The sequence below is a fragment of the Scyliorhinus torazame genome, chromosome 24 (assembly GCF_047496885.1).
Source record: "Scyliorhinus torazame isolate Kashiwa2021f chromosome 24, sScyTor2.1, whole genome shotgun sequence".
Lineage (NCBI taxonomy): Eukaryota > Metazoa > Chordata > Chondrichthyes > Carcharhiniformes > Scyliorhinidae > Scyliorhinus > Scyliorhinus torazame.
The window spans coordinates 55,435,367-55,451,685 of NC_092730.1; the positions used below are offsets into that span (position 1 = coordinate 55,435,367).

The window sequence follows — 16,319 nt, forward strand, 5'->3', positions numbered from 1 at the left end:
CAGGTGGAGCAGGTAGTTAAGAAGGCACACGGCATGCTTGCCTTCATTGGCCGGGGCATTGTGTATAAGAATTGGCAAGTCATGTTGCAGCTGTACATAACCTTAGTTAGGCCACACTTGGAGCATAGTGTTCAATTCTGGTCGCCACACTACCAGAAGGGTGTGGAGGCTTCAGAGAGGGTGCAGAAGAGATTTACCAGAATGTTGCCTGGTATGGAGGGCATTAGCTATGAGGAGCGGTTGAATAAACTTGGTTTGTTCTCACTGGAACGACGGAGGTTGAGGGGCGACCTGATAGAGGTCTACAAAATTATGAGGCGCACAGACAGAGTCGATAGTCAGAGGCGTTTCCCCAGGGTAGAGGGGTCAATTACTAGGGGACATAGGTTTAAGGTGCGAGGGGCAAAGTTTAGATGTACAAGGCAAGTTTTTTTACACAGAGGGTAGTGGGTGCCTGGAACTAGCTGCCAGAGGACGTGGTGGAAGCAGGGACGATAGTGACATTTAAGGGCCATCTTGACAAATACATGAAGCGAGGGATACGGATCCAGGAAGTGTAGAAGGTTGTAGTTTAGTCGGGCAGCATGGTGGGCACAGGCTTGGAGGGCCGAAGGGCCTGTTCCTGTGCTGTACTTTTCTTTGTTCTCCTTTAGATTTACACACTTCTCTGGTATTACAATTCCCATGATTCACACAATCTTCTGGTGAATACACTCCCTGCTTTATACATTCCCCTGTTAAACACACTACCCTGGTTTACACGCTCTCTGGTTTACACACTTTTTATTGTGCACATTCTCATGGTTTTGCACACTCTCCTGGTTTACACTCACTAATTTTAAACACTCTCCTGGATGGAAACTCCCCTTGTTGTAAACATTCCTCTGATTTCCTGGTGCCCTGATTGTGGAAGTGTCTCCCCTCCACACAGAATGTCCAGCTCTATGTGTTCATCCTTATCCTTGTTTCTATCTCACTCTCTGTTTTTCTCTGTCTCAAATGTTCACTATTTCATTAGGAGTGTTGTGGAAACAGTGACAACTGCTGTAACACTGGCCTTCACTGTGAACACTGGACACAGTGATAACACGTGTAACACTGGCCCTCACTGTGAACACTGGACACAGTGATAGCACGTCTAACACTGGCCCTCACTGTGAACACTGGACACGGTGATAACACGTGTAACACTGGCCCTCACTGTGAACACAGCTGCCGTGTTGTGGGTGAGACGGTCACTGTCCCTCCTCCACACAGAAAGTCCGGCTCTGTGAGTCCATCTCTATTTATTAAATTTGCGATTGGGATCAGAATGGTCAGAATGTGTGTGTCACTGTGAAAATCTCCACTCTCAGAGGGGGTGGGATTATTCTTCAACTGGGTGTCCCTGCTTGTTGAGTTTGGGGTTCAGTGTTACCGGGCAGTGCAGGAGGATAACATTAAACCGGAAAATCTCCACTGATAGAGAGGAAATCAATTGTATTTTCACCTTCAAAGAAGGTTGGGTCATCAATGAATTTAGATTTAAAAATATGACTGGCTGCTGCCGGGTATTTAGGTAAACAGAAAACTCAGAGAATTGATCAGTGATATGAAAATCTATAATTAAGACACTGATTGGGAACAAGTGTTGAGAAGAGGGAGAATTCAGCCCTGGGAAATGTCATTTCCAAACCTTGTGTGTGGATGTGAATATTGTGGAAGAGAGTGTGTGAAAGGGGCGAGCCAAAGAGGAGAAACCAACTGTGTTTGTGTGTCCGCTCTGACCAGGAGATCTCCCAATCCCTCTGGGACTGAATGGAAATATTTTTCATTCCAACAATCCCCCTGTTCCCCTCCTACTTTTCCAAGTTGGATTTCAGGGCAGTTTCGATGCTGCTTTCCAGATTTCTGTGGAAAGGTTGGGAAAATGAGAGCGATCGGGTGAGAGAGCGGGAACAGTGCATCAGTAAAACGGGTTTAAATGCAAAATGGAGTCTTCAAATCGCGTGAAACCTTTTCTACAGCAAACATGAGAGTGTGAGAGACAGGAAGGAATTATCCTGGGACACTGTGGAGCTGGAATTTGAGTGGAATTGGAGAGTTTGGGACGAGAGAAAAACACAGAGAGGCAGCAGCAGCCTGGAGCTGAGAGCAGGTTGTCTCCGCCCCGTCCGCTCGCTGCCTTTAAGTTGCTCAGTGCCGCCACCAGAGGCTTCATTTCTCACCCACATTGACGGAGAGATTTTGTACAGAGTCTCGGACATGAGCGATAGTGCAGCCGCCGAAACGGCTCCTCCAGCCGCCGCCCCAGTCAAGGCTGTCAAGAAGCAGAAGGCGGTTCCCCGGAAGAAACAAGAAGGTCCTGGGCTGGGCGAGCTGATCCTCCAGATTGTGGCGGAAAGCGGCGATCGCAAAGGGATTTCCTTCCAGGCCATAAAGAAGGCGCTGCGGAGCAAAGGGGTCGATGTGGATAAACGGGGGGCCCAGATCAAGCAAAGTGTCAGAAGGGAATTGGCTAAAGGCACCTTGGCTCAGGTCAAGGGCACGGGCGCCTCCGGCTCCTTCAAGATCGTTAAGAAGACAACCGGGGGGAAAGTGAGACAGACCGGAGCAGGCAAGAAACCTTCAGTGAAGAAACCAGCAGCCAAGAAATCTCCCAAGAAACCAGCAGCCAAGAAATCTCCCAAGAAACCAGCAGCCAAGAAATCTCCCAAGAAACCAGCAGCCAAGAAATCTCCCAAGAAACCAGCAGCCAAGAAATCTCCAAAGAAACCAGCAGCCAAGAAGGCGGCAACTCCCCAAAAGAGCGCGAAGAAAGCAGCCCCGAAGAAAAGGTCTCCCGTGAAAAAGACCAAGGGCGTAAAAAATCCGACCCAATCGAGGGCCAAGCCCAAAGTGAAATCAGCAACGGCTAAGAAAACAGCAAAGAAGTGAAAGAAGGCGAGCAAATTGTAAACCTGAACCCAAAGGCTCTTCTCAGAGCCACCCACATCTCTCAGGAAAGAGCTGATCCCCCGACCACTGAATCGCTGTCCCGGTGCTGGGAGCAGATTTCAGACAGAAATGTCAATCCAGTATTGCCGCTCACTATCTGACATGCTCTGCACCGGGCCTCTCCCCCCACTCTGCACTAAAACACCGCCTGCTCCAACCCACATTTTATATTCCAAACAGAAGTGAAAAGAGGGCGCTGAACAACACGTACAAACTGCAACATCAGATAGCAGCTAGTTAGAAACGCGGATCTATTAAATCCAGACTTGTCAGTAATATTCCCGCCTCAGTTCAATCCTTTCTAGAGCCTCTTCCTAACCGGGGATGTGTCCGGGGGAACAGTCACAGTTTGTGTTAGTTTCATTTTTCACAGATTCAGGGGAGATTCCGTAAAAGAGTTAACATGGCGGAGAAATCCCGCCTCACAACTCAAACACTTTGTATCAGCTGGAAGGGATGTTAGTAAAATTCCCAACCCGTCTGGGAGAGGAGTTTCATAGAATTTACAGTGTAGAAGGAGGCCATTCGGCCCATCGAGTCTGCACCGGCTCTTGGAAAGAGCACCCTATCCAAAGTCCACACCTCTACCCTATCCCCATAACCCAGTAACCCAACCCAACACTAAGGGCAATTTTGGACACTATGGGCAATTTAGCATGGCCAATCCACCTAACCCGCACATCTTTGGACAGTGGGAGGAAACCCGAGCACCCGGAGGAAACCCACGCACACACGGGGAGGATGTGCAGACTCCGCACAGACAGTGACCCAAGCCGGAATCGAACCTGGGACCCTGGAACTGTGAAGCATTTGTGCTATCCACAATGCTACCGTGCTGCCCCAGTTGTGTGGCGATGGAATTGGAGCTGGGGTTGAAGTGGGAGCAGGTAGGTTGGCTGGTTCGAGAAAGGAGTGAACTGAGGCGGGAATATTACTGACAAGTCTGGATTTAATAGATCCGTGTTTCTAACTAGCTGCTGTATGATGTTGCAGTTTGTACGTGTTGTTCAGCGCGCTCTTTTCACTTCTGTTTGGAATATAAAATGTGGGTTGGAGCAGGCAGGAGGAGGAGCTGGATGATCAAAGACATTTCCCTGCTCTGTCCGTCACTCAGTCTGCTCCCCGCCTCTCTCTCTCAGTCAGGTCGGGGCGGGCTGTATAATAAAGGAAAGAGCAGCAGCTCGTCTCTCATTCATCTGCGATTTGACTGAACAAGCATCATGTCTGGCAGAGGGAAAGGAGGCAAAGGACTGGGTAAAGGCGGAGCAAAGCGGCACCGCAAAGTGCTTCGTGATAACATCCAGGGCATCACCAAACCAGCAATCCGCCGCCTGGCTCGCCGTGGCGGCGTCAAGCGCATCTCGGGGTTGATCTATGAGGAGACTCGCGGGGTGCTGAAGGTTTTCCTGGAGAATGTGATCAGGGACGCCGTCACCTACACTGAACACGCCAAGCGCAAGACCGTCACCGCCATGGATGTGGTTTACGCTCTCAAACGCCAGGGCCGCACTCTTTATGGATTCGGAGGCTGAGGAAATCTATTTGACAACTTAACAAAACCCAAAGGCTCTTTTAAGAGCCGCCCAAATACTCACATTGAGAGCACTGACCATAGAATGGCAGCAGAATAACTCATCGAGCTGGTTTAGCGAGTCGTAACTTGGATAACTCGATTTCCTGTTAAGACGGGTACCGTTAGAGCAGGAAATCCTTTCCGAGCATTGATTTGTTTTCTCATTACAAGGCGACATAGATGCGTTGTACAGTCTGAAACAACCATTCCCCAAAGTCAAACCTGTAACCGCACATAGTGAACACTGACATTGTAATGCGAGCCGGAATTAATTATGTACCTGCTCGATTTTATTCATCTTATCTCGGTTGCGTCCAATCCGAGACAAAAATGGGACCAGGAATCATTGAGATGTGTTTGATATTTACAACTTGAGATTGAGTTTTTCCAGTTTTCTCAAATATCTGTTCCTGGTCCCTGTGAAATTGGCGGGCTTTTTGAAATTGATGGGGAGTCAGTTGCAGGTCCACCAATCAGGGCCCTGATATCCTTGCCGCTCATCGCTCTTTTCAAACTTGTCCACGGGTTCGGGCTGCATCCAATGAGGAGAAGTGGGCGGTCACTATAATGTCTTAAATAGGCAGCGAGAGAGCGGCGCCAGCATTCTCAGCGTGTGCGTTTCACCCAGTTTCACAACATGGCCAGGACCAAGCAGACAGCGCGCAAATCGACCGGAGGCAAAGCTCCTCGCAAACAGCTGGCTACCAAAGCGGCCCGCAAGAGCGCTCCAGCCACGGGCGGAGTGAAGAAGCCCCATCGCTACAGACCCGGCACTGTGGCTCTGAGGGAGATCCGCCGCTACCAGAAATCCACCGAGCTGCTGATCCGCAAACTGCCCTTCCAGCGCCTGGTGCGAGAGATCGCTCAGGACTTCAAGACAGACCTGCGCTTCCAGAGCTCCGCCGTCATGGCCCTGCAGGAGGCCAGCGAGGCTTACCTGGTGGGGCTCTTTGAGGACACCAACCTGTGCGCCATCCACGCCAAGCGAGTCACAATCATGCCCAAAGACATCCAGCTGGCCCGCCGCATCCGCGGGGAACGCGCCTAAAAATCGGCTTCATCACCAACAGCAACAAAGGCTCTTTTAAGAGCCATCAAGTCTTTCAGGAAAAGAGCTTCCACATCCAGTGTTTCGATTCAGGAATTTATTTTATTGCCTTTATTTTTTTCTCCCTGCTATCTGTGTCCTCATTCCCCTGGATCCGTTCTCGGTTGTGGGCCAGCCTGGATTTAATTTCAGCCCAATTCAATAGACTTGCGGTGATTGCTAATACAAACATCAACAATATCTCATGTAATCATCGAGACTGCACCGACCCTTCGAAAGAGTAACTTAGATTAATGGGTAGAAAGAGGGACAGACAGATATGGAGGGATAAAGACGAAAGAGATAATGCTGGAAAATCTCAGCAGGCTTGGCAGCATGTGTAGGGAGAGAAGAGTTGACGTTTCGAGTCCAATGATAGATATGTAGATAGTGAGGTAGAAACTTGCATAGATAAATGGATGGATCGATAGATAGGTAGAAATACCGTAAAGGCCAACTCACTCACAGAAAAGTTGCCATCACAGCAGGAGGAGGCTTGAGGGGAATTCTCACAATTTACTCTGCATCATAATGACGTTTCTCGTCTCCATATCTCAAAGAAAATTCATAGTTTATAAACGATGGTGTTGTCAGTTTTGCCGCACAGTATGTAATATCAAAACATTTTTATTGGATGTACAATTTCAGTTTCCCAGGATTTCTTACCCCAATAAACTGCTTCCATAAAAACTTTCCTGCACATTAGGAGCCAGGGGTTGATGTTAATATGGGGCTCCGAGTATGAAGCGAGTCACACAGTAACCCACTTACAGATATAGTCATTGCAGAAACATATACACATTAAATAGAGCGGAATCACTTGCGGATAGATTACAAGTAACAGATTTCCTTCTTTGAGGAATATTATTGAAACTAAGATCAAATCAGTTCACAGACTTTTATCCCCAATAAGCACCATCAATTCACATGTATCATAAATACTGAACATGTAAATAATCTGCACAGAATGCGCTGCGGATTGATGTCATAAAGCGTGAAACATTTGCACATCAAGTAGCAGAGCAGAATCTGAGGGACAGACAATAATTGGCCCTTTTTCAGATCAAGTGAGTGGCTCTGAAAAGAGCCTTTGGGTTATTAAATTAAAGAATGGTCGCTTCACTTCTTGCCGGCGCCAGCGCTGCTTTTCTTGGGCAGCAGCACGGCCTGGATATTAGGCAGCACCCCGCCCTGAGCGATGGTCACCCCTCCCAGCAGCTTGTTGAGCTCTTCGTCGTTGCGGACGGCCAGCTGCAGGTGCCTGGGGATGATGCGGGTCTTCTTGTTGTCCCGGGCCGCGTTGCCGGCCAGCTCGAGGATTTCAGCGGTCAGATACTCGAGCACAGCAGCCAGATAGACCGGGGCTCCGGCCCCCACACGCTGGGCATAGTTGCCCTTTCTCAGGTGCCTGTGAACACGGCCCACCGGGAACTGCAGTCCAGCCCGGGAGGAGCGAGACTTGGCCTTGGCCCGAGCTTTCCCGCCGGTCTTTCCTCTTCCAGACATTGTCACAATCTCACAAACTCTTTCACACAATGAACAATTTCTGCAGCATTTACTCTTTTATAAACTGACGGCTCCTCTGATTGGTCGCTGCTAAGTTCACCTCATTTGCCTATATTCTGCACCAATCAGCTCACTGGAAACAGAAGAGGGCGGGATTTACCCACAACAACCGGCAGAAGCTGAGAATTTGTCCATTTCAAAAAGCCGCCAATTTCATTGTGGCAAAGGAGCGAATTCAAATAAATGTCGTCCTTAGTCAGAGATTTCAAATCCCTTCTATTTATTTGGTTTAATTCAGCGCTTCCCAGCGGAGAATTACTGGGAATGAAATGATGGATCAATGAACATTTCAGGAATTGGGAGAAGGCTCCGTTCCCGCTAAAAACAACTGCTAATGAGGTGATTTGGGGGCTGTGAAAATAACAGAATAATAACAGCTTTCAGCACAAAGCCAAGGCGGCGGAGTGAATTCTGCCTGAACCAATCGGAGAGCTGGAGAGAAGGAGCTACAGGTTTTGATTGGCTGACATTTACAAATTCGAAACTCCCGCCAATTTCAGTGCAGGAAAATCCCAAATAACGGACCGGCTCAATGTTCAGGAAACTATTTGAATCTCACACTTTGTTATCTGTTTATTTATTTTTCCCTCCCAGAATCCGGGCGCTATTTTAGTAACAGATTGAATTTGTCAATCTCTTCTCTGTAACCGGCGGTAATAAGACCCCGTTCAGCAATTTAAAACGGAGCAAATCTCAGCTCACTGCAAAAGCAGAAACATCGAGATTACCAACCAACTCCTTCACACAGGCTTCACAGGGACAGAGAGAAATGGCTGATTTCGGAGCCTCGCTCCTGAAAGCGGCCGGGAATGTTACACTGGGAAGTGTGGAGAGAATCCCCGACTCTATCCAGCCGGTGGAACAGGCAGCTTTGTGTCCGGAGAATAGGGAGGGCCGGGGAGAGGCAGATCTTAAAGCGCTGCAATGGACTCAGGTCCTGTGTGTGCTCAAATCTCGCTGGTTCCGTCCCCTGGGAAAACTGCGGAATAAACAGATCAGCCCGAAAATAACCTCTTCATTCCCGACTTTACTGGGTCCCGGGAGCGGGAAACACATAACCCGAGAGAAAAAATAAACATTTCCTTTTGAATTTAACTCCTAGCTCTTTATAATCTCTAAACAGGTCCTCTTTCCTAGACTTGCCTATGTGTTTGGTACCGACATGGACCACAACAACTGGATCCTCCCCCTCCCTCTCTAGTATCCTTTCAAGCCGGTCAGAGATGTCCCACACCCTAGCACCGGGCAGGCAACATACCATGCGGGACTCTTTATCCTGCTCGCAAAGGATACTATCTATCCCCCTGATAATAGAATCCCCTACAACTACAACTTGCCTATTTACTCCCTCCCCTTGAATGGCCTGCTGAACCATGGTGCCTTGGTCAGCCGACTCATCCTTCCTGCAGCCCTGTTCGCCATCCACACAGGGAGCAAGTGCCTCATACCTGTTGGACAGGGTCAAGGGCTGAGGCTCCTGAGTTCCTGGCTGCTGGTTCCCTTTACCTGCCTGACTTGCAGTGACACCCTGCTGTCCCTGGCCACGGGCAGGATTTAAACTACTTACTCTGACAGGTGTAACTGCCTCCTGAAACACAGTGTCCAGTTAAGTCTCCCCCACCCGGATGTGCCTCAGTGTTTGAAACTCAGACTCCAGGTCATCAACTCTGAGCCGGAGCTCTTCGAGCAGCCAACACGTACTTCAGATGTGGTCGCTGCAGCTCGCAATGGGATCTGCCAGCTCCCACATCAAGCAGCTCAAGCACATCACCTGACCAGCCATCACTAATTAATTAATTAGTTTAATTTAAGTTTATGAGTTTAGCTGTGTTTTTTTAAAATTAGGGGCAGATTTGCTATCAACCAATCAGATCACAGCTTCCCTCTGCCGTCACTTTTGGGGGGGGAAAACTGGAAATTGAAGTTACCGTTAGGTTTTTATCCTCACAGAGACTGCTCCTCCTCCTCCGAATGGCTCCCGAAATTAGGCCCGAAGAAAGAGAGAGAACAAAACAGTTGGGAAAAAGCACCTTCTCCCACTCTTCACAAAATTACCTCACTGCACCAAATTACCAAATTCTCACTCTGTCTGTGTCTCACTCACTCAGGCTGTGTCTACTTGACCAGCGCAATGCTTACTAATGTGCGCTTTCTGTCTGTCTTTTATACAGAATTTAGGATGACTCACACTAAAACTTCAAAGAGAAGAATACAACGTGTACCTTTGTGCCCCTCAACAGGCCTCAGGTGACTGCCAGATAACTGCCTCTCAGCAATTAGGGTGGGGGCAGCTTCAGCCAATCAGACACGAATCTACACTGCACTTTTAACTGAAAAACAGCAAAATTAGATGAACCACTTACCTTTCCTGGTTACCTCACTGCACCAAATTACCAAATTCTCACTCTGTCTGTGTCTCATTCACTCAGGCTGTGTCTCCTTGACCTGCGCAATGCGTTCAGATTGTACTCTGAACATGTGTCTATGAAATATCCTGCATCTGTCACACTACAGGACTCAGTGTGATGATGGATCTTAGTCTGAATATGTGTTTGGGGATTATCCTGTACCTGTCAGGCTCTGTGACTCAGTGGGAGGATGTGGTTCAGGATGTGACATTTCAATCTCTGGGACAGTTTATAAGTTTGCATTCATTCCACGTAAATTTCCAGCACAGAAAGAAACCATTGCTGTCGGAGGTTTGAAGCAAACAATGTGAGAGTTTTGGACCAGCATTTAATATCAGAACACAATTGTGAAAGATAATGTAACCTTCAACCTGATACTGGATTGCTCTGGAAGTTTAACTCAGGTTGTACACATTGATTTGATCTGTGCCACTCAGTCTGATTCTGAGTCAGAATTTTGACATGAATGTAAAATGGACCACAGTCTGGAATTGCTGCAGTATCTTCCATCAGGGACAGATTCAGTGAGAATTTTCCAATAGTTTGCAATTACATCTCAGTTCATAGTCAGCGAAATTATATTGTATATTTTATTGACATAAACTAGGTGAGTTTTAAACAAGAATCAGAGTTTGTATCTTTGTCGCTTTCAGCATATCTCAATCTGAGAATGCACCTGATATTTGTGTTTGCAGCTAGTGTATTTGTGAGGACGCACTCTGAGGATTAGTACAGCCACCCCTGATGTGAGTGATGTAACTGGTATTTAACTCGAATCTCAGAGTACATTATTACGGTTAATTGTGTAATTCTTAACCGGAAACCATGTGTCAGTTTTCTCTGATATTGATTATTTCACTAAGCTGCTCCATTGTGGAACTGATACAGTGATGATGAGAATGGGTGAGAATTTGCACTGGGATTTATGGGGCCTCCTGTCAGCGGTACTGTGTTAGGGTGACATGGACACAGCGTCTGTCTCTCCTGCTGTTTGATTGATGGGTTGAAAATGTGTCTCTGGAACTGTTTCTGCTGCCTGAGACTGTGGAACTGATGACCTGTCTGTGTCTCTTTGCTCTGTCAGTGACAATGTGTGTGGGAAGGAGCTGGAGACACTCTTCCCTGTAACTTGTGTGGAGGAAACATCACATTTATTCATCTTCAGAATATTCTGGTATTTGTCTGTGGAAACAAATGATATTTAAAAACTCAAGGACAGTCAACCATTAACCAATCACAGGCCAGGGAGAAGAATGTGGAGGTTTTGATTGGCTGACATTTTCAAATTCGAAACGCCCGCCAATTTCAGTGCAGGAAAATCCCAAATAACGGAACGGCTCAATGTTCAGGAAACTATTTGAATCTCACACTTGGTGATCTGTTTATTGATTTTTCCCTCCCAGAATCCTGGCGTTATTTTAGGAACAGATTGAACTTGTCAATCTCATCTTTAACCTGCAGTAGTAAGACTCCGTTCAGCAATTTAAAACGGAGCAAATCTCAACTCACTGCAAAAGCAGAAACATAGAGATTACCAACCAACTCCTTCACACAGGCTTCACAGGGACAGAGAGAAAGGGCTGATTTCTGAGCCTCTCTCCTGAAAGCGGCCGGGAATGTTACACTGGGAAGTGTGGAGAGAATCCCCGACTCTATCCAGCCGGTGGAACAGGCAGCTTTGTGTCCGGAGAATAGGGAGGGCCGGGGAGAGGCAGATCTTAAAGCGCTGCAACGGACTGAGTTCCTGTGTGTGCTCAAATCTCGATGATTCCGCCCCCCGAGAAAACTGCGGAATAAACAGATCAGCGCGAAAATAACCTCTTCATTCCCGCCTTTACTGTGTTCCGGGAGCGGGAAACACATCACCCGAGAGAAAAAATAATTTCCTGATGAATTTAACTCACCAGTTGTTAAACTCGGAATATAGTTATCATTAAATTGAAATAATTCCTTCCTGAAATTGTGTTTCTCCTCATTGTCCGTCACAAATGCCAGACTGGGTTTAAAATCGGCTCTCAATTCAGTTTGATTCTCTTCTGTGTGAAAGTGTCTGTGACGGGCGGGTATGAAGCCACATTCACAACATTCTGGAACGGGACAAATCTCTATCCTCCACAAAGAGATTTCTCATCAAGTCAATGCGGGAAAAGATGGTGCAGCTTTTTCACAGAGATTGTGGGTGGCTCTTAAAAGAGCCGTTGTGTTTGGGGTGGTTTTCAGTCCATTGTGGAGTTTTACTTGGAGCTGGTGTACTTGGTCACCGCCTTTGTCCCTTCCGACACGGCGTGCTTGGCCAGTTCCCCGGGCAGCAGCAGGCGCACGGCGGTCTGGATCTCCCGGGAGCTGATGGTGCTGCGCTTGTTGTAATGGGCCAGGCGGGAAGCCTCACCCGCGATGCGCTCGAAAATATCGTTGACGAACGAGTTCATGATGCTCATGGCCTTGGAGGAGATGCCGGTGTCGGGGTGAACCTGCTTCATCACTTTGTAGATGTAGATGGAGTAACTCTCCTTCCTCGACCTTCGCCGCTTCTTGCCGCCCTTTACTGCCGGTTTCTTAATGACTTTCTTGGCTCCCTTCTTGGAAGCTGGTTTCGATGTTGGTTTCTTCTCGTCAGCCATCTTCAATTTCACCCAGAAATAAAGCAAACCCCTTCCGAGCGCTGATTAAATAGACAGAGCCTCACTTCTATGCTAATGAGGAATGGGGAAAGGAATGATTATGATTGGACATTGTGAACATGAGGACAGCCAGTTATGTTCTGCTTATTTGACTGGATATAAAAACAGACCAATCAGAATTAGGATTTTCCACCAATCATAAACCTCAGATTACAATCATATTACAAACAGGAAGTACATTTCAGAAAAAATGTCTCCAGTCCCAGTTTGTCAGTGTGTAAAGATTCACCGGGAAAAGTCACCTGGCTGTCGGTGAGAGGGACCCTTCACCACAGAGAGACTGTGCGGGAGTGTGGGATTCCTTCAGGAACGGTGAGCCTCTTGGAATGTGCGAGTGTGGGATTTACTCATGGATAGTGTGAGAATGTGGGATTTACTCACTCTCTGATACAGTGTGTGAGTGTGGGATTTACTCACTCTCTGATACAGTGTGTGCGTGTGGTATTTACTCACTCTCTGATACAGTGTGGGAGTTTGGGATTTACTCACTCTCTGATACAGTGTGTGTGTGGGATCTACTCACTCTCTGATACAGTGTGCGAGTGTGTGATTTACTCACTCTCTGATAAAGTGTGTGTGTGGGGGATTTACTCACTCTCTGATACAGTGTGTGAGTGTGGGATTTACTCACTCTGATACAGTGTGTGAGTGTGTGATTTCTTCACGCTCTGATAGTGTGAGTGTGAGATTTACTCACTCTGTGACAGTGTGCAAATGTGGGATTTACTCTCACTGATACAGTGTGTGAGTTAGGGATTTATTCACTCTCTGATACAGTGAGAGTGTGGGATTTACTCACTCTCTGATACAGTGTGTGAGTGTGTGATTTACTCACTCTCTGATAAAGTGTGTGTGTGGGGGATTTACTCACTCTCTGATACAGTGTGTGAGTGTGTGATTTACTCACTCTCTGATACAGTGGGAGTGTAGGATTTACTCACTCTCTGATACAGTGTGTGAGTGTGGGATTTACTCACTCTCTGATACAGTGTGTGAGTGAGAGATTTACTCACTCTCTGATAGTGTGTGTGTGGGATTTACTCACGCTCTGATAGTGTGTGTGGGATTTACTCACTCTCTGATACAGTGTGTGTGGGATTTTCTCACTCTCGGATACAGTGTGTGAGTGTGGGATTTACTCACTCACTGATACAGTGTGTGAGTGTGGGATTTACTCACTCTGATACAGTGTGTGAGTGTGGGATTTACTCTCTCTGATACAGTGTGTGAATGAGAGATTTACTCACTCTCTGATAGTGTGTGTGTGGGATTTACTCACTCTCTGATAGTGTGTGTGTGGGATTTACTCACTCTCTGATAGTGTGTGTGGGATTTACTCACTCTCTGATACAGTGTGTGTGGGATTTACTCACTCTCGGATACAGTATGTGAGTGTGGGATTTACTCACTCTCTGATACAGTGTGCGTGTGGGATTTACTCACTCTCTGATACAGTGTGTGACTGTGGGATTTACTCACTCACTGATACAGTGTGTGAGTGTGGGATTTACTCACTCTCTGATACAGTGTGTGAGTGTGGGATTTACTCACTCTCTGATACAGTGTGAGTGTGGGATTTACTCACTTTCTGATACAGTGTGTGAGTGTGGGATTTACTCACTCACTGACATAGTGTGTGTGGGAATTACTCACTGATACAGTGTGTGTGGGGGATTTACTCACTCTCTGATACAGTGTGGGAGTGTGGGATTTCTTCACTCTCTGATGTAGTGTGAGTGTGGAATACACTTACTCTCCGATACAGTGTGTGAGTGTGGGATTTACTCACTCTCTGATCGTGTGTGAGTGTGGGATTTACTCACTCTCTGATACAGTGTGTGAGTGTGGGATTTACTCACTCTCTGATACAGTGTGTGTGTGTGGGATTTACTCACTCTCTGATAGTGTGTGAGTGTGGGATTTACTCACTCTCTGATACAGTGTGTGTGGGATTTACTCACTCTCTGATACAGTGTGTGAGTGTGGGATTAACTCACTCTCTGATACAGTGTGTGAGTGTGGGATTTATTCACTCTCTGATACAGTGAGTGAGTGTGGGATTTACTCACTCTCTGATACATTGTGTGACTGTGAGATTTTCTCTCTCTGATACAGTGTGTGAGTGTGGGATTAACTCACTCTCTGATACATTGTGTGACTGTGGGATTTACTCTCTCCGATACAGTGTGTGAGTGTGGGATTTACTCATTCTCTGATAGTGTGTGAGTGTGGGATTTACTCACTCTCTGATAGTGTGAGAGTGTGGGATTTACTCACTCTCTGATACAGTGTGTGTGTGGGATTTACTCACTCTCTGATACAGTGTGTGAGTGTGGGATTTACTCATTCTCTGATAGTGTGAGAGTGTGGGATTTACTCACTCTCTGATAGTGTGAGAGTGTGGGATTTACTCACTCTCTGATACAGTGTGTGAGTGTGGGATTTACTCACTCTGATAGTGTGTGTGTGGGGGATTTACTCACTCTCTGATACAGTGTGAGAGTGTGTGATTTACTCACTCTCTGATACAGTGTGTGTGTGTGGGATTTACTCACTCTCTGATACATTGTGTGACTGTGGGATTTACTCTCTCTGATACAGTGTGAGAGTGTGGGATTTACTCACTCTCTGATACAGTGTGTGTGTGTGGGATTTACGCTCTCTGATACAGTGTGGGATTTACTCACTCACTGACATAGTGTGTGAGTGTGGGATTTACTCACTCTTTGATACAGTGAGAGTGTGTGGCATTTACTCAATCTCTGATACAGTGTGTGACTGTGGGATTTACTCACTCTGATACAGTGTTTGAGTGTGGGAATTACTCACTCTCTGATACTGTGTGAGTGTGGGATTTCTTCACTCTCTGATGTAGTTTGAGTGTGGAATTAACTTACTCTCCGATACAGTGTGTGAGTGTGGGATTTACTCACTCTCTGATACAGTGTGTGAGTGTGGGATTTACTCACTCTCTGATACAGAGTGTGAGTGTGGGATTTACTCACTCTCTGATACAGTGTGAGTGTGTGGGATTTACTCACTCTGATACAGTGTGTGAGTGTGGGATTTACTCACTCTCTGATACAGTGTGTGAGTGTGGGATTTACTCACTCTGATACAGTGTGTGTGGGGGATTTACTCACTCTCTGACACTCACTCTCTGATACAGTGTGACAGTGGGATTTACTCACTCACTGATACTGTGTGAGTGTGGGATTTCTTCACTCTCTGATGTAGTGTGAGTGTGGAATACACTTACTCTCCGATACAGTGTGTGAGCGTGGGATTTACTCACTCTCTGATACAGTGTGTGTGTGTGTGCGATTTACTCACTCTCTTATAGTGTGTGAGTGTGGGATTTACTCACTCTCTGATACAGTGTGTGAGGGTGGGATTTACTCACTCTCTGATACATTGTGTGACTGTGAGATTTTCTCTCTCTGATACAGTGTGTGAGTGTGGGATTTACTCACTCACTGACATAGTGTGTGTGGGATTTACTCACTGATACAGTGTGTGTGGGGGATTTACTCACTCTCTGATAGTGTGGGATATACTCACTCTCTGACACTCACTCTCAGATACAGTGTGACTGTAGGATTTACTCACTCTCTGATACAGTGTGTGAGTGTGGGATTTCTTCACTCTCTGATGTAGTGTGAGTGTGGAATACACTTACTCTCCGATACAGTGTGTGAGTGTGGGATTTACTCACTCTCTGATACAGTGTGAGTGTGTGGGATTTACTCACTCTGATACAGTGTGTGAGTGTGGGATTTACTCACTCTCTGATACAGTGTGTGAGTGTGGGATTTACTCACTCTGATACAGTGTGTGTGGGGGATTTACTCACTCTCTGACACTCACTCTCTGATACAGTGTGACAGTGGGATTTACTCACTCACTGATACTGTGTGAGTGTGGGATTTCTTCACTCTCTGATGTAGTGTGAGTGTGGAATACACTTACTCTCCGATACAGTGTGTGAGCGTGGGATTTACTCACTCTCTGATACAGTGTGTGTGTGT

General features: G+C 46.8%; 1 protein-coding gene and 1 long non-coding RNA gene across 2 annotated transcripts in view; one reads left to right on the plus strand and one right to left on the minus strand.

The window, feature by feature from the left end:
- Nucleotides 1–16,319, minus strand: part of LOC140400076 (uncharacterized) — a 73,986-nt gene that overhangs the window by 20,031 nt on the left and 37,636 nt on the right. The window lies entirely within an intron of this gene.
- LOC140400177 (histone H1-like) lies at nucleotides 2,245–2,916 on the plus strand. Its single transcript, XM_072489644.1, has one exon. It carries the CDS (start codon nucleotides 2,245–2,247, stop codon nucleotides 2,914–2,916), a length of 672 nt encoding a protein of 223 aa, XP_072345745.1.